Source organism: Halictus rubicundus, chromosome 12 (genome assembly GCF_050948215.1).
Source record: "Halictus rubicundus isolate RS-2024b chromosome 12, iyHalRubi1_principal, whole genome shotgun sequence".
NCBI classification, from domain to species: Eukaryota; Metazoa; Arthropoda; class Insecta; order Hymenoptera; family Halictidae; genus Halictus; species Halictus rubicundus.
In genome coordinates this window covers 1,729,966-1,749,529 of record NC_135160.1, presented here as the reverse complement: position 1 = coordinate 1,749,529, position 19,564 = coordinate 1,729,966, and the positions used below count along the sequence as shown (strand labels likewise).

Sequence of the window (19,564 nt, the reverse complement as noted above, 5' to 3'; positions counted from 1 at the left end):
TGAAGTGAATTCGACCTCCTTCTGGCCTCTACAAGGCTGAGACTGTTATATTTCACAAGTTTTCCGCCGGGTAGGAGGAGTTCAAAATGGAGGCTCCGATTTTGGAATTACCGGGCGAGTTACTCGAGGCGAGTGATCCGCGCAGCATCGGGACCCGCTCACAATACACTTGATCCCATCTCTGGCCGATAGAAGAAAACCAGGTGTGTTCTCCAGGGAGGCCTTCCTATGCGGCAGAGATCGGACCTGCCGGAAGAGTGGGGAGCTCATATAAGACACGAAGACAAACGCCTCTCCCAGTGACCAGTCTCGACACGAAAACTCATCAGCCGAGCTTCTTCGGTTCTTATAAAACAGTCTCTTCACGCTCGACTCGTCTCGTGTTCCTGGACGGTAAAACGGACCAGTTTCCTATCGAAATTCGAGGTAGAATCGAGTCCATCGAATCGGTCTTGGCCCGAAGGCCGTGCCAAACAGTACGCAGACAACGCACGATGCTGTCGCAGGCTCTATCGCTTCTGCTGGTGTTCCTTGCTGTGCACGGTGAGTTTTCGCATCTTTAATCTGTTTTTTTTTTCTTCACGCTGTCTCTTCTATTTTCTTCTTCCCTCGGTTCCCTATTTTTCACGACGCGTCACCGAGCGTCTTCTCCCGCTTTCACGCGCGTTATCCGTCCATTTTTCTTCGAGGTTCTCTTATTTTCCTTCTCCTCCTTCCTCTTCTTCGTTTTTCTATCTTTTTACGTCGTCCTCCCGTAACTTATTCCGCCTTCGTTCCACTCGTTCTCCGCGTCGCGTCATTTTGTTTCTTTCTTCGTTTTTCTATTTCTTTTTCTACGTCGTACGTCGCTCTCCGTTTCCGCCATTTTCTTTCTTCTTCTTCCACCTTTTCTTACCTCGTCCTCTTCCTTCTCTATTTTTCCCTCCGTATCGTCACGCACCGTGTCACCGCTTTTAATTCATTCGACGCGTCCTCCGTGTCACTCCTCATCTCCTCCACTTCGTTACTCTTTTATTTTCTTTCTTCTTCTTTCTTCTTCTTCTTCTTCTTCTTCCTCTTCGTCTCTTCTGATTCAGTGTATTTTTTCCATTTTTCTTGCTCCGCTGTCGCGCGTGTTCTTCGTGTCGCTCTTCGTCCTCTTCTGCTCTTCGAGATGTCCTTTTCGTTCTTTTGCTCCGGGACACCTCGTGACTGCTACGGCTTCTTCGGCGTCCTCTTCGTCCCCGTGTTATCGATGGCGTCTCCTCGCAGGAGATTTGCTATTACACCGCATCGTTACTCGCGAATCTGTTTTGTCGAGTCGTTCGAGAACCTCTTCGGGGTCGTCCGTGTAAATTCCACAATTTCGGGGGCTGGCTGAGGATTAGTCTCGTTGGTAGATGAACTGTTGATGTGTCTGATAGTTTGTTTACTTTTCTGAATGATGGGAGAATTTTTATGGGAATTGAACGTAGATTCTTTTGTGACTCTTCAGGCCCGAGATGGAAAATTGTATAGGAAAAAGTAATCGCAGATGAATATTTTCAAACTGAACACGAAATGATTAAACAATTCCTTCTATTGTTAGTCCTTTGAAATTGGGCTGGGTGTTGAAAATAGAAAATAGTATGAAATTGAAATAATAGTGAAGGATTGTGTCTAGAGGAAGATATCACAAAAATTTGTAAAAATTTTGCTTCGTAAAAATTAATTTGGCAGTCAAACGTGCATTATTTTATTGGTTGTCAACATTTATTTAGTGTGCTTAATGTTTAGTCTGGTGCATTTGTTAACTGCTAGAATATTTGCTATTAAACTATTTATAATGTTAAAATATTAAAAATGTTAAATATTCAAAATATTTATAATTTTAAAATGTTTACTATTATTGTATAGAACAAATTAGAAGCAAATTACATAACAAGAACAAGTAGGGGGAACACGAAACAGTAATTAATCATAGAAGAATTTTCCAACCCATTAAACCAATTAAGAAATGGAATGAATTTCTACTTTGCTCCAGCTTGCTGCGATTCAGGTAGAAATTTTTGTTTCGCCTAAAGATCTTCGGTAGGCTCGTTTGTTACGTTAATTACTGTACAAACTAGTCGAATGCGCCAAGAATCGGCCGACTTTTTCTTTCTAATGGCCGATCGGTCAGCAGTGGTGTAGATCAGGTACAGTGATCGGGCAAATGCAAGCGAAAACGGACTTTCTGTGATCAGACGAGCGCGCGTTTCTTGCGGCGCGGCGGCGGCGGCGGCGGCTGGATCAGAAAAGTGCGCGTTGGCTTACTTTCGCGAATAACCAGTAGCGTCCAGATGATCTCGTGTTCCACGGCGATGCTTCAATTAACAGCCGAAACGTGTCCCCCCTCCCCCCACCTCCCTCCACGCCGCGAAATCGATGGCGATTCACGGCGATCGGATCGAGATCGTTCCGCGATCGATTCGAACCGAATATTCTATTAATACACGCTCGTTCGTTTTCACCCGACCACCAGCAGAGAGAAATGAATTTCACTTTCTAAACTTGACTGGGTACACGTTAGTCGTGGTCCATGCTTGAATCTGCTCGAATTGCATTTCTCGTACACCCGTGATACAAATTTTTAATAAATTGCAAATTTCCTCTTCCGATTCGACGAGTGGTCGAAAAGAAATTTTTCCTATCTTTTGCTTAGGTTTATACCCAATTGTCTATAAAGTCTATATAGTCTATAATTGTAAGGCTATATTAGTTGAATTTCAATTCTCGCGACTCCCCATCAAATTTACAATAAAATAAGCAGCGAATTTTCTCTTCAAATGTCTTCAAATCAATGATCGAAGAGAAATTTTCCTCAGGTGTATAGCCAACTTTATTTCGTTTGATCCACCGATATTTCCCACTACAGTTTTCCTCCGATATAAGACGATGGCTCGGGACCGGCTTTCGCCGTATTTCGGATGAAGAAGAAAAAGGAAGAAGAAGAGGGGATTTTCTTATTTTGAAATAGAAAGCTTCGTCTTATATCGGAATAAAATTGTTCATATCGGCAGTAACAGTACATCGAGTATTACATATACGCCGAGGATCTTTAACTAACGATCGTTTGAAGTCGAGGATCGCTAATGACGATTAAGTCGCGAGTTATTGCTCCAGATTAGAGCTCTAAGGATTTATGAATAATATTTTCATCGGGATTTACCTTGTTACAGTTTTCACTCTCGGGAACGGTTTGAATGCTTAATTGCACGGTATACCGATAACACGCGTGTCCGTTAATTACACGGTAATTGAACACGGCAATTAAGAATTACGAGGCAAAAAGGATACACAAATGCGAAGATGAAACGCTTTTCATCGTGTCTGAATAATTAGGTACAGTCTGTGCTCCGTTGAACGTTAATTACTTGTTCTCTCGTTAGCAGAAAATGCTGCGATACTTGTCTTTCTTATCATGTTCCAAAAATCACGTTAATTAAGTTTATAAATTAAATTCTGATTCGAAGATCAATTCAACGCTCAAAATGTGATCTCAAATTAGTGATCCCGTGGCATTATGGCTTAGACTGCATAGCTTAATGCGAAATAAAAATTGCATTAATTGCGAGACGTAGGAATCGAATAGAAATTTGTTTCTCTCTTCGGTGATTTTACATAAAAAAATCTATTGATATTCTTAAATTCTTTTGATCTTTCGTTTTCAAACGTAATTTCAATTACCCTCGCCTATTTTTGCCATAAGTGTATACAATCTGCGTCCGACTATGTTTGCTGTAAAGAAGTCTCGAATCATATGAGGCTGTAATTAATTAATGCTCGCTGTAAAGAATTTGCAAAGGAAATTAATGCGGACAGAATGTATTAGAGGCTGTCGATTTATCGATCGCGATCTACCCTGCCGGTTTAGACTGGTTACCTACGAAGTACAAGACTCCTCGGCTTTTTTTCCTCATTACACAATCTTCATTAACGTTTGAGCAGCGTGTCCGTAACTTCGAAGAACACCCCCACCCCTGCGATTATTACACACGTCTCTTCGTAAGACAATGACGGCCATTCACCGGGTTTCACACATCTCGAGAACTTTCTCCCGCGTCTCGGGAGTGAAAATATGAAAGTAGCTCAGCAGACATATCTCTCTCTCTCTCTCTCTCTCTCTCCCCGTGGTTCGCGAAGTAAATCCATCTTTCGGTTCCTTGACTCCGAGACAAAATTTTTCCCCTGGATTCGTGAAAATTCGATCAAAAGCGCAGCTAATATTCATTGGTAGACTGAGGAATTTATAATAAAAATGGTCTGATCAAACATACAATCGTAAAACCGTAAAATTGAATGACGTCATATTATTTTCAACTTCCTAAAATTGTTAAAGGAGGAAGTCATTTCATCTTTCTCTTTTCAGTCATTTCCATTTAACTTCTGCATGTAATTAACTTGGACAATCTTTATTTTAGATCCGCAATCTTCTTATTAGATGAACGATCGTAGATTATGCATAATTAGTAACTATTACAAATGCCAATTCAGGTCATGGGAAAGAAACTATACTTTGTTGTTCACTGTACCGCGAATAGTACAAAGCGTGGAGATAAATAATAAATAAAACACAAGAAAAATTTTTTCCTCGGCGGATTGTTTCTAAGATTTTATGATGATATGAATGGGTTTAGAACGTGAGAATTTCAAAGAGATTAAAAGATTGACTATTGCAATATATACTAATGCACAAGTTTTTATTCTACATTAACCCCATTCATTACTCGACTTCAATCTGACTAGTTTAATTTCTTTATTTGAAACAAATCCTGAATGTCTGATGATCTCACAGATAATGAAAATTTCCATTCATACTTTTAGAACATGAGAATGTAGAGACTCGATTACAATCATCGCATAGTGTTCTATACATTTTGTGTAATTTTTTACAACCTACAGAATAACCATACAGAATATACTTCTATATTAATACTTCGACATTTTTAAAACTTCGTCCAGTCTTTTTTGTTAAAAGTGCATAAAATCCATAGTTAACTAATGGGAATTTTAACGAAACACAATAAATGAAACACTGCAAAATATTACAAAATGAATTTCCACGCGTTGGTGGTCAAAGGAAAAACATTTTCACCGTCGCGTTTCCTCCACTTCCGGTCTGTGATCGTAGGCAGCAGCTTTTCCTGCGTATTATGTCAGTCCTTTCGGATCGTCATGGTTGCTGCATGGTTCGTTATCGAGGCAACGGTACCCCGGATCCTTCGCTATCGCAGCGAATTCTGGAGTACTTCCGGTCCTCGCGGGAAAGCGTTTACGGAAACGGGCCCCGACTAAATAAACAATTACGGTATTACGTGGGACACCGGTTATCCGTTGTCGGCGCGAAAAAATAATCTCTATAATAAAACTGTGCGCCGCGGTAGAAAGTAGTATCGCTTACGTAAAACGTGGAACGAGGATCGAAACAGGATAGATGCAGGAGGAGCGAGTCTCTTTCGAGATACGTGACGTCTTAAATCGCGTAACGATCCGGAGCTTCCGAGAACGCGCGAGAGTAAAAGTTATGCTGATGAATATTTTACCAGCTGGACCACGTGTTCCGAGAATCGTTCGATCGCCAGGGTCGATCCGTGGATCCCCAAGGCGATTCATTACAAGCCTCCAAAATGCTAAAAATTTGCTTGAAGCAATTTTGTTCACACATTACCTAGCAATATTAGTAACATGTAATATCGTTAACTGCATACTTGCTAAATAGATCCGTGTCTGGGATTGAGGAGCTTAATAAATTTTTCGAAAAATCTGCAACGGCGTTCTTGACTGTAATAAAACTACAAATCGTTTAAGCGAATTTTGAAACACTCCCATTATGAAACAATGGAACATATTTCGTTTATCGTAGCTCCAGTATGAACGGGCACAGGGTGTCCCAAAATGTTGTACTTGAAACGGGCGACTCCTGAGGTTATTTGAAGTAACTTTTTCCTTTGCGAAAATGTTCTCCGCGGCTTCGTTAAGGAGTTATTAACGAAAAACACGAGCCAATCAGGATGCGGCAGCAGGGGACCGATTCCGGCTCGGCCAATGCCAACGCCACGTTCAGCGGGACCGAGGCGGAATCGGTCCCCTGCTGCCGCGCCCTGATTGGTCCGTGTTTTTCACGAATAACTTCTTAACGAAGCCGCGTAGAACATTTTCGCAAAGGAAAAAGTTACTTCAAATTACCTTAGGAACCACCTCCTTCAAGAAAGTACATTTTTGGGACCCCCTATAAAGTCAAACGTGGCGGGGAAAGGAAGAAATAATATTCAATCTGTTTTCTGTTTCCTGCAATCGATGCTGGCAATTTTTATTTATATAAAGACCTGCAGTTTTTGTCATAAATGCATATAATCCACAATTTACTCATTATGCAATACCAACCTCGTCTGTTAGAACAAAATAGGAAAAACGTCAAATATCATTTTAGCAAAGGACATTAAAGCATCCAAACATTGAGCGTTTTATAAGAACCACTTTACAACAATTCTTAGTAGACAGTCGCAGTCTGTAATGCTGTTTCTATATACCTCCAGGCTTACCGATTTTCTCATTCGACAGGAACAGATTAAAATTCGTTTCTGGCTGGGCGATAGAAAAATGGCACGGGTTCCTTTTCCGGAAAATGGCCGCGGAACCGGCAGCGCGACAAAATGCGAGTTGGAAAAGTGTACAGAAGTCGACAAGTAGAACACGCCGCGGCATAGTGCACGTTCCTTCCTGAACGTGGGAATAGGCGAATATCGGTGTCCTTCCCGGGACCGGTAGAGAGCTGCGAGTCGGCCGATAGTCGTTCGACAGTCGCTTGGATAGTGGGCCCCACCTTTGTCGCGTTCCTTCCGTAAAGTGCAACGTTCCGCGTCAAAAGTCGGCTCATGTAATAAACGTGCCACGCCGTTTACCAGATACGCCTAACTTCCTTTTCTTCCCACCATTTTCTGCACGAAACTGTTGCCAAAAATTATCGCAGCCACCAACATTCGCAATTTACAATGAAAATCCAAAAACCGTTAAAACATAAAATTTCTCACTCTCGAGAAATTGTCGATATTTAACCCGTTGCCGTTTCGTGAAAAACAATCGCAGAACAATAAATCTGGACTCTAAAGCCTGAACAGTCTACTTTCACGATTATTAATTTTCCGCTAAGATATTTTTACGCGATGCAGCAGATGGGAAATTGAAATTTTTGGAAATCAAAGACCCAAATGCAAACGTCTCCAGGAAATTCTGAAAATTTTTTTTTTTTGAATAAATCTTCCTCGGATTGGAAGATTGAAGATTCTTCTTTGCAACGACTCCTCGAAGTACGGTTTTCCTGGATGCATAATTGTCTGAGGAAATTTTTGAAACATTCTCGTCCGCAACGTGAACGTGCCCTAATTCAGCGGTGTTTGAGCATGATTATGGGACGACACTTTGTCGAATAGTTTATCGTTCTCTCGGTGCAGTTCTGCACCGTCGAACTTTCCACTCGTTGAGAACCACACGTATAGCTCGCGAGAAAGATCGCGTTCCCTCCGACCGGCAAAGAATCCACGTAATCGTAACGCAGCAGACGTGAAAACGAACCGGCGCGGCGCGAGAAAGTTTTCTACTTTCGTTCTTTAACTAACTAACCGAACGGTTGCCGGGTGACACGCTTTTTATTGGAGAATTTTTAATAACACTAAAGGAGAAACTGGAGCGAAGAGGGAAAGGAATCGCTGCTCGAAATAATTGGGGCCTCGAGGAAACGGAGAATCGCGAGGACACCGAGTCACTCAAATGATTCTTCTTCAGCGTCTCGGTTGTAAAACGTTCAAGCTTTCTTCGAGAGTTCCGTTTTGCTCTCCTGCGAGTTCTAGACCTACGCCGGAGTCATTTCTGACCCACACATTTCGCTACAGTTTTCATTCGAGACAAGGCGATGGCCCGGGACCGACTTGCGGCGTATTTCGGATGATGAAATGCGTCGTCTTATATCGGAATAGAATTTTCTCGCGGGCCGCGTGCGAATGGACGAGAGGGAGCGAATCGAAAGGCGGGTAACGTAATTAATAATAATTCTCAGAGCGCAGCATGCGGGGGCGTTATCTCGGGGAACGTAAACAATCCGAGAAGGATTTAACGTGGAAACGCTCTCGCGTTCGAATCTTATTGTTAGAAGTAACTGTTGACCTACTGCGAGCACTTAGGCTCTTTACAAGGAGTCGTAAAGGAAGGGAAAGTAACCCGATGCCACGACACTGCTAATAAGAGTCTCTGTTACATAACAGAGCTGCCTAACCGGGGGATGTGTCCACCTACAAAGTTGGCAGGCGACGATGTCTTAACGATTTCGACGCGTTTGGCGACGGCCGAGCTGTCGAACTAACTTATGACACTTCCATCAACTGTAACGACACGTTCGCATCGATCAGAATTTTTATTTGCACAGATCAATTGATTTGTTTCGGTTGACGAGACGTTAATTTTTTTAACTGCGGAAGGAGGCAATTTTAATTTTTTGAAAATGATTTTCTTGAGAGGTCACAGTACAATACAAGATCAAATTTTTTTAACTTCGGAAAGAGGCAATTTTAATTTTTTGGAAATGATCTTCTTGGCCGGACGTAGTACGATTAAAGTTCGAATTTTTTAAACTGCGGAAAGAGCCAATTTTAATTTTTTTTTAATGATCTGCTTGGGATGACACAGTACAATTAAAGGTCAAATTTTTTAAACCGCGGAAAGAGGCAATTTTAATTTTTTGGAAATGATCTTCTTGGGAGGACACAGTACAATTAAAGATCAACATTTTTTTAACTGCGGAAGGAGGCAATTTTAATTTTTTGGAAATGATTTTCTTGGAAGGACGTAGTACGATTAAAGTTCGAATTTTTTAAACTGCAGAAAGAGCCAATTTTTATTTTTTTTTAATGATCTTCTTGAGAGGTCACAATACAATTAAAGATCGAATGTTTTAAACTGCAGAAAGAGGCAATTTTAATTTTTTGGAATTGATTTTCTTGGGAGGTCACAAAAAAGTTCAATTTATAAAGAATTTGAAGACGAAACATTCTTTAATAGCATTTGGAGAAACTGTGTCATAAATTGAACAATAAATAGACTTTTTCAGCTGCAAACATTTAACGTTTGGTTAAAAATCCTCCGGACTGGAAGTAAAATTACAAAATTCATTGAACCGAAAATAAAATGAAAAATGCATTAGATCGAAACTGAAAGTTCATTGTATTGGAACTGAAGTTAAAAATTCGAGTAAAATCGAAACTGTAAATACGTGCATTGGAAAGCCGAAACGTACTGAAACGTAAAAATTCATTGAATCCGAGTGGTAATTAAACATTGATTCAATTAAAACTTCGTTGTACTAAACGTGGAATTAAGAAGGAGAAAGCAGTGGAATTTTCGAGCGATACTGGGCGATGAGGAGTGCGATGAATCGATACTTATTGTGCTTTATAAAAATTTGCATTTTGCGATTCTTGGAGGATTTTCGGAGCGTCTGAACGCACGGAGATCGGCAAAGAAATTATGATTGGAATATTTAGTGGAGGCGTCGACCATTAACCTTCACGCGTCGGCGCACAGAGATATCAATAACAGATACCAATAAATAGAAAAGAAAAGCGTTCGATGCTAGATAATATTGTTCATTCCGGCGCGGCGCTCGGCGTCTCGCTTTCCTTCCCTTATCTATCGGATCCAGTCGAGCGAGTGTGTCGGTCGGCATTTATTGCGTTAGCGTGGCGTTCCTAGATTTTTCGACGAGCAAACGGGGATTGCATACCTGAAGAAAAGCAACGGTAGCACGCCTGCAACTATCCGGAGCCTTTCGAAATGGATCGCCTTTCAGGAGTGCAGAACGGTCTAGATAGAATGCTGTTACCGCCGGGACATTGCTCGATTCGCATGATCGTTTCATTAACCCTCGGACTCCGAGTTCTACGCCTGTGCCCGAGTCATTTCTGACCCAAGCCGATATCTCGCTACAGTTTTCTCTCGATATAAGACGATGGCTCGGGACCAGCTTTCGTCCTATTCCGTATGAAGAAGAAGAAGAGACGATAGCGATTTTCTTATTTCGAGATAAAAAGCGCCGTCTTATATCGGAATAAAATTGTGCACACTGACGGTGGCTCGAACACACAATTCAGAAAGTCATCTTCGATGAGACTTCACATCGTTCCCAAAGAAGATAATGAACAAGTCCTTCCAGAAGATAATTTTTCAACAATCGCGAGGAGTATATCGATTTCTTCGAGTAATTCGATTTTTAAAAATAACCCTAAGAGCTCGACCACCTCGTCTTGTACCCTGACGATCCCCCAGATAAGATTATCCTGTTCTGCATAATTTAAGCCCAGGCATCCTTGACATTCAACGGTCTCCGAAAAACATGTTTTAAAGTAAAAAGGAAAGAAATCCGCACGGTTCATTAAAAAGTTACACTTCGAGACTCATTTGGGAAAATCACTCGACTATATCTGGACTTTCAACTCTCTCTTTCTTTCTCCCTCTCTCTCTCTCAATTTTTTTCTCTTCTATTTTTAAGGCTCGAACGTAGATAGCGACTAGCCCATCGCACCTTTCGCATTCCTAAGGAGGGAGGAAGAAATGCCATTCTTAATAAAACGATGACGCAAAACTCTAAAGACCAGCTTCCAGGAAAACAAATATTCCTCATAAATATCCTTTATAATTAAGCATATTACAAGAATTATATTAAAAACCAGTCGGTTGCACAGATAAGTCTTCCCCAATTTTTGACAATTACACACGTATTTTTATTGTCATTTATAAAATATAGCAGCAACTTTCATCTCTTACATAAAAACAGCACACTGGTATAATTAAAGTAGTTCCGCAATTCTTCATTTTAAAATTAGTAGAAACTTTTCTGTTTACCGCATATGAAAATTATAAAAAACAAATTCATGTGTTCACAGAGTGTTTCACACAGTACAGAATAAAATAAAAACCTTTTGTTTAATTTTCGTTTAAAAATTTCTTCAGGTCGAAATAAGACAAAAATACCATTAATCTTCAGATTAAAATAAAATAAAAATGCCATTAATCTTGATTGGTAAAATCTTTCCGGATTAAAATAAAATAAAAATGCCATTAATCTTGATTGGTAAAATCTTTTCGGATTAAAATAAAATAAAAATGCCATCAATCTTGTCGAGTATGGGCGTGTTTCTTTACAATGTTCATCTGTAGACTTTATTATTACATTATTATTACTTGAGCGTACTTGAGCGTACTTGAGCGTGCTTTCTTCAACTCGTATCGCTGATGGCAGGTCGCAATCGATGCCTCCACGAAGAAAGATGGGAACAACGTCGGATAAAACGTTGTGAATCGAATCTTGGACTTTATGGAGCATGGTAGTACGGAGGAAAGAGGTGCCTTGAAGGTTGCAAGTCAAGGCTAGACACTTTCACTTGGGAGCGAAGCGTGCTCTCTTGGGAGCGGGCTTCTAGCTGGCTTCCCACCTTACTTTACTATTTACTTTTCTACCTGGCCACTCCGAATAGAGACCGAATTACACCCATTAGGAACCCTCTTCCCCCTCCCCCCAAAGATATTACGTGTAACCCCCTGTGGTTAAAACATTGCGCCGCGTCGCGCCATATACAGACACGAGAGAACCCGCCACCATAGAAATTAATATCCTGCTACTCTGTGTTTAGCTCTTCTGGACTACAGTCTTTCTGCCACAATGACGTCAACCTTTCTGACGCGTCGGTTGCCTCGCACGAAGCGGCAATTCATTTAATGAAACAACCCGAGATTTGTTACAACGATCGCTACAGTGAGGATCTTCGTCCGTAGATCTTGTACAATCCAATGAAATGTTCAGGAAAATGTTCATTTTTCTTGGCTATAATTGAACCGCGGATTTCATGGGAAAGTTTATTTTGACTAATGTTTATTTTATCCTGAGGTTTCACGATTTCCGCCGAAACAATTAGAAACACTGGCGGCTATTTCCACTTGATATTATCGACAACATTAACCTCTTAAGCGCTGTACGCCACTATAGTGGCTTCCGTGGGAAGCATCAGTTTGAACGATACGCCACTATAGTGGCTTGCCGTGGAAAGTATCAGTTTGAACGGTAACGCCACTATAGCGGCTTTTATGCATGCGCGGCCAGGCGCGCCGTCCCTGGGAGACAGCGTTGCGGACGAGCGCGCCGTACCTGGGAGATAGAATTCCGGACGAGCGCACAGTGCTTAAGAGGTTAATATAATTAAAAAGTACAAAAGTCTTTGTATGGAACTGTGCGCTTCACAGTTCCAGCGGCGTGCTGTTCGACTGTCGTGCGCGTGCGCACATAAAAAGTTGAAATTTTTCTGGAGCAGCACCCTAATTTCAGCTACCAGTCGCCACTGATTAGAGGAGAAAAATTCTAATTCAAACTGTACCGTGATACGAAAAATCGCGACGAACGCCGAATTGAACGCATAAACGCAGGAACCAGGTTCGAATCATCATGCCCACCGGCTCACAATAAAACTTTCATAACACGTCCGGTCATTCTTGTTTCGCCGATTGTATCATTGTTTTCTCACGGCTCCACGACGATGGTTATAAGGAACATTAACGCCTTTCGAATCGCGGCTCGCGTCTGAGAAAGTATCGCACGGGGAATTGCATTCTGCGTTCGCGGCGGAGTGCATTAGCGCGGCTTGTCTTCGATTAAAACGCGTCTCGATGACGCGATACGGTGCGACGCATAATCATGGCGCAGCGCAGACAATTGAAAAAGGAACATGTATCGCCGCCCGAACAGGCTCGGTAACACAATAAAGAAGATACCGAAGCGATTCTCCTTAACACCTTCTATAATAGCCAGCCGGGAGGGTAATTAGAGTTACTTCATTGTTGAAACGACACCCGAGCCTTAACCTGAATCATTGCAATTTATAGACTATTGTGCGCTTTATTGAGACCTGGTTCGCGTAATTCTTACCGGAAACCGCCATTCCCGTTGGAGATTATACTGGTGCTATGTCGGACCCTGGAAAATTGCACACGGTGCGATTAATTCGAATTAATTAATCTAACATGTTCATCGTACCAAATTTTAGTAAAATTTACAAATTGCAGGACAGAAAAAAAGACAAAACCTTTCAATTTATACATTGAGACTATTTTACATAACTTTATAAAAGTAACAAGAATTGGTTTGTACAAATTTTTAGCCATTTTTTCAATAACATATGGTAATTAGGAACCTAGTAAAGCTAGTGTTAAATAAATTATGTTATGTATAAATGATACGTATAAATTATAAATTTGAGGTTGCAAACTCGCAGTCAAAGCGTCGACAAACTAACAAAATATGCAGCACACTTAGTTCCAATGTTCCTAAATCAATAAAAATTAGTATCTAAAGATCGTCGATCTCATTTTCACTTTCTCGGAAGGAGCACAAATTACCGAAGAAAACCGCGACTACGAACGCGCTATCCGTGATCGATGTGCCAATGAACGATGACTCACCGATCGCTCGATCGGATTCAGCAAGAAATCGTGCTACCGTCGCGTCGCTCATGGTCGTCGGGAATAACGTTCCTGCGGTGTCGGACGGAAAGAACTGTGCAACTTGATATTTAATTGCACAGTTGCCTTTCATAATGAAATTACGTTTAATTTCCTGTTTGCGTTATTCGAGACAGAGAGAGAGAGAGAGAGAGAGAGAGAGAGAGAGAGAGAGAGAGAAAGAAAAAGAACCTTTTAACTCAATCGTGTTCTAGCTGGCAACGAATGTTTGATCTACGGCCAAAGATTTCGTAATTGGCGTTCGTTAGCTGCTCGGGAGCTTGTCGCTCGGACTTCGAGGAAAGAATTTCTGACTGTAAATCACTTTTACGAGCGTTTTTTTTAAATTTTAAACGAGGCCCAATAGATTCTTTGCCAGAATCGACGGTGCTTACAGTTTCGCTTTACTTCGATGGACCTCCTGTTCAATTTTATGGGACCCGTGACGTTTACATTCTTGTAGTGACATTTTTTCCGAGACACTTTTATAAAGACATTTTTACAGTGACGTTTTTATAACGATATTTTTATAGTCACATTTTTACAGCAGCATCTTTCCAGTATGGAGTGCTGATATGTATATTACAATTATTGTTCTAATGTCAAGAATCTCCCTAAAATTGAATTTAAGTAAAATGATGTTGTTATAAAACAACATTGTTGAAGTAAAATCTATATGTATGTCACAATTATTGTTCTAATGTCATTTTTCGAAAATTAGTTGAATTTAAACAAGCTGGTGCTACCAAAAATGACATTATGGAAGATTGTGAAACATTTAGTGAAGTTGGATACTTAAATAAATACTTAAATATTAAATAAATACTTAAATTGGACACTTAAATAAAATTATACTGATATAAAACAACATTATTGACTGTTTAAAAATTTTCTCATAACTATGAAAAATTGACGTATCCTAAAATTTGTTGTATTTGAGAAAAATCACGCCGTGTAACAAATAAAATAATTAAAGATTGACTAATAGAGGTAATTGAAAAAAATTGGTGACTACAATAAAAATGTCCCAGACTAGAATTAAAATTATTGTTCTAATGTCAAGAATCTCCCTAAAATTGAATTTAAGTAAAGTGATGCTGTTATAAAACAACATTGTAGAATTAAAATCTATATGTATGTCACAATTATTGTTCTAATGTCATTTTTCGAAAATTAGTTGAATTTAAACAAGCTGGTGCTACCAAAAATGACAGTATGGGAGATTGTGAAACATTTAGTAAAGTTGGATACTTAAATAAATACTTAAATTCGACACGACATGTAAAACAACATTATTGGAGACTGTTTAAAAATTTTCTCATAACTATGAAAAATTGACGTATCCTAAAATTTGTTGTATTTGAGAAAAATCACGCCGTGTAACAGATAAAATAATTAAAGATTGACTAGTGGAGTGAAAAAAATTGGTGAGTGCAATAAAAATGTCCCAGACCAGAATTAAAATGGCCATCGTTGTTTCAGGTTCGCAGGCTCAGAAGCAGCAGCAGGAGGACCCATGCCAGACAAAATCGCGCGTGGTGGGTGACATAGAATATTGCGATCGTTACTGGGAATGCGTGAACGGTCGTCCAGAGCTGTTCGACTGTCCGAACGGTCTGGTGTTCGCCGGGAAACATAGAGGCGTGACCGAGGGCTGCGATTATCCTTGGAGGGCGAATTACTGCGACGGCAAACGGCAGGCTAACCCTCCGATCCCTGCCGACCATTGCGACTGGCTTTATGGCATTTTCGGACACGAGACGTCCTGCACGAGGTATTGGACATGCTGGAATGGCACCGCCACCGAGCAACTTTGCATCGGCGGCCTCTTGTACAACGAGAGAGCCAGGTCCTGCGACTGGCCCGAGAATGTCGAGGGCTGCCAGAAGCATCGTGAGTAAATTCAATTATTCCACAATGGAATTTGTTCAAAAGAAAATTCAGTTTTAATCTTTTTGATGATCCACTGCAGAATTTTGAGCAGAGATTCTTTCTTGCCCATTCGGGGAACGCTTGCTTAATGAACGAAACTGACGACTACAGTAAAGCCTCGACCTAAGTCGAACGAAGCTACGCGATCTTAGTTAGCCTGTTCGCCTATCCCCTCCACTGGGGGGGGGGGGGGAAGTACCCCGCGAGGGACCGAGAAACTCGAGCTGCCTCTAACTCAATTACAAAACTTCTTTATTTTTTGTAGGACTTTCGCCAACATATTCGTGGCATTTTTCTGATTAAAATGACACAAAACACGATATTTCTTTTCTACGTTCGGAGCGGTCGACGCGATCACAAGAAAATAGTAGCTCTACACGATCTATGTCACAGCTCGGACCCGAGGATTGGGCTTAAATCAAGACTTTACTGTAATCCTCTTTGGTAGTTTTTAAGTAATTTTTCTTCATTGCTTTGCTTAAAAAAAAATTAGAATTTCGTTGGAACCATCGAGCAGCTTTTAGTCGAATTCACGGTGGAGTGAAAGCCTCGAAATTTCCGCTTAGCGATTAATTTTCTGTAAACAGCTGTTCTCCGGAGGACTCTTACGCAAAACGCATTTGCCCCGGAGCTATGTCCGCGATCATTCTCACTTTCGAAAGCGGCCACGCACGGGAAGGAACGTGAACGCGTGTACACGCGGCTTCTCTTCGGCTATTTTTTTTTTCTCTTCTTTTTCGCTGCCAGTGCCGAGAAACCTCGAAGTCATTGCTCCCTGAGAGGAAAAAGAGGCGAGCCGCCTAATTAGCATTCGAAGTGAGCACTCGTCGCGCCCCACGCATTACCAATGGTGATCGAGAGGATGTCTGACTCCTTGACTTGCCATTGATCACTGTGGCTCATGCAATCTTCGCTCTGCGACACTAAACGTCTTCATAGCCGTTCAAAACTATGGTTGTCGGTCTGCGGATCTTCACGTTGAATTTTCTAATTTTTCTTAGCCTTTTTGCTACCTGAAATTGCACATTTTATAACAAGAAAATAATTTTTATTTCAATAAGTACAGCTTTAACAATTGGTGTACTGAAGATTGAAAAATCGTTTTTGTTGAAGCACTGCCTGGTTTTTAAAAAATTTAATTTAGTTGTAAACGTTGCTAGGAGTGTTTATCCTCTGGTTCGTTATCGGACTGTTTGTTATTGTACTTAAAAATATTATTGCTTTTTAAAAGTTCAAAGTTGGTTGGTTTGATTCTATGTGAGATGCGGTAACATTTGATTTGACTCTGGGAATAGCTATCTAGAAAGTATTTATAGTTCATCGTCGATTTGTATTCCCTCGATGCTGAACTTTTCTCGACGCTCGATGAATATTCATTTGACGCAGGAATCGATAAATTATTTATAAACGCCTCTCGGATCATTGAATAAATCATATCAGGTTTCAGGTATCAGAGTCACATTAGCCTTGATGCATTTAATCCCGCATGTGTCCCTGAAGACTGCTTTTTGCGTGTGTTCTTAAAATGAACAAGAATATGAATATTCCTTTAAAAAAAAAACAACACTGCCAATTGAATGCTTAATTTTTACAAAAAAAAAAAAACGTACACACCAGCCGCATCTCGTGTTTCGGTACGGGCAGTGTTAATTAAATTCAAGAAGTGAGGCCTCGGACAAGCTTCAAAATGGCGAGTAATCTTCTGGGTTTCGTTCCTCCCAGTTCCCATTTCGCTTCACTGACCCAGAAGAATGGCTTCTTCGTTCGAACTTAGACACTTCTCTCCAAGTTTAGAATCGTTTCGTAAATTGAACCATAAACCCCTGAGGATCTACTATTCACTGTACATGTTAAGCTATGTCCACACTCAAGCAACATCGAGCAACATTGTCGTCTCTCCAGCATACAGTCCATCCAGCTTGTTAGGATGCAATCGAAATTGTTGGATTACGAATGAAATATTAAACAGTCTCACAGTCTTCAGAACAAGAAGAAGAAGAAGAAGGCGACAAATGGTGCTCGATATTGCTTCGGTGTGTGCATAGCTTCGCTTTTGGGCGAACTCGAGGGCCGACTGGTTCGGGTTCAAGGTCACCGGATCGAACCGGAACCCGAGCCAAGGCTCCACTGTGTCGGTTACATCAAGATATCCGGTTACACGTAATCGAATCTTTCTCGACAGCTCTGTGCAACGACGACGCGAACGGAAACGTCCCGCTGGGCAAGTCCTGCAACCGTTACTGGCAATGTCAAGGTGGTTACCCGCGGCTCCAGAGGTGCCCAGCGATGCTGGTCTTCGACCGAAGGTCGTTGAGGTGCGTGGTCCCGCCCACGGAAGACTGCGACGTGCCCACGACACCGCCGAACCTCGATGGCGACCTTCCGGAAGGCCGAAACGAGCAAGAACCTGAAGAAGAGAACCTGCCGCCCGGTGTACCTCCGCTACCAGCCGGCGCACTGCCGATTCCTCTTCGACCCCGTCCTAGAAACTAGATCCTCCGAGTAGCTAGCAATGGTTCGGAAGCAACGTGATCGAAATCGATTCGATTCACGGGTACAGAAACCGAGAACAGGACCAGCTCGCTGCCAAAAATGTTGGTAGCGTCTCGCCGATCTCGCGAGAGGACTGTCGACGCGTTTCGCAGCCTGACGTTAGCCCCTTTCACTGGAACGAATGTAGCTGGTCATCGTTTCTTTGAGAAGTACAGTGATTTCTCTATATATGTCGCCAAGACCTGGATGGTAAATGTCGCGGAATTATCCCCACTACCTCGGACGCCGAGGAGTGTAAACATAACACGGTGTTGCTGACATATATCGAGAATTCATTGTAGTCTGTGACGAGCTGCAATCGTTGGGAATTTAATGGATACCTCGAATAATGGTCTACGTTGCATGTATTATTATTATTCCATTTATATGTATTGCACATGCAACGTAGACGATTATCCGAAGTGTCCATTCGATTATCGAGGAGCCGTTTAATGCTTGAAGAAAAAATCTATATGTCCCTGAATTGATCACTGCTGTTCCAAATTAACATGATTTGTATCCTAGTGTAGAGCTACAGTCTTTGAAAATTATTGAGGAAGCATATTGAATAACCAATTGCTTGAGGGAACAATCTGAAAGTTTCTAAGTTGCTGTACAGAACCAAGAAAAATTAAATTTGGTGCGAAGACAGTACATATTGCAGTGCGAAGGATTAATATGATTTCATAGCGTAGAGTTACAATCTTTGAAAATTATTGCGGAAGTATATTGAATAACCAATTGTTGAAAGGAACAATCTGAAAGTTTCTAAGTTGCTCTACGGAATCAAGAAAAATTAAATTTGGTGCGAAGAAAGTACATATTTCAGTATGAAGGATTAATATGATTTCATAGCGTAGAGTTACAATCTTTGAAAATTATTGAGGAAGTATATTGAATAACCAATTGTTGAAAGGAACAATCTGAAAGTTTCTAAGTTGCTCTACGGAATCAAGAAAAATTAAATTTGGTGCGAAGACAGTACATATTGCAGTGCGAAGGATTAATATGATTTCATAGCGTAGAGTTACAATCTTTAAAAATTATTGAGGAAGTATATTGAATAACCAATTGTTGAAAGGAACAATCTGAAAGTTTCTAAGTTGCTGTACAGAACCAAAAAAAATTAAATTTGGTGCGAAGACAGTACAATTTGCAGTACGAAGGATTAATATGGTTTCATAGCGTAGGGTTACAATCTTTGAAAATTATTGAGGAAGTATATTAAAAATCCAATTGCTTGAGGGAACAATCTGAAAGTCTCCAAGTTGCTCTACGGAATCAAGAAAAATTAAATTTGGTGCGAAGAAAGTACATATTTCAGTATGAAGGGTTAATATGATTTCATAGCGTAGAGTTACAATCTTTGAAAATTATTGAGGAAGTATATTGAATAACCAATTGCTTGAGGGAACAATCTGAAAGTCTCTAAGTTTCTCTACAGAACGAAGAAAAATTTAATTTGGTGCGAAAACAGTATTTTCTATGAATAAATTGCAGTGCAAGGGATTAATCACCCTGATCTAGAGCTCCGAGTAATATTCCTCAAGCGATTGTCAATCAC

At 40.8% G+C, this 19,564-nt stretch overlaps 1 protein-coding gene across 1 annotated transcript; it reads left to right on the top strand.

Annotated features, from left to right (window-relative positions):
- Nucleotides 1-312: 312 nt before the first annotated feature.
- On the top strand, nt 313-17,961 carry LOC143359791 (peritrophin-1). Its single transcript, XM_076798039.1, has 3 exons — nt 313-543; nt 15,019-15,429; nt 17,651-17,961. Exons 1-3 carry the CDS (start codon nt 495-497, stop codon nt 17,959-17,961), a joined length of 771 nt encoding a protein of 256 aa, XP_076654154.1. The 5' UTR covers nt 313-494.
- Nucleotides 17,962-19,564: the final 1,603 nt, after the last annotated feature.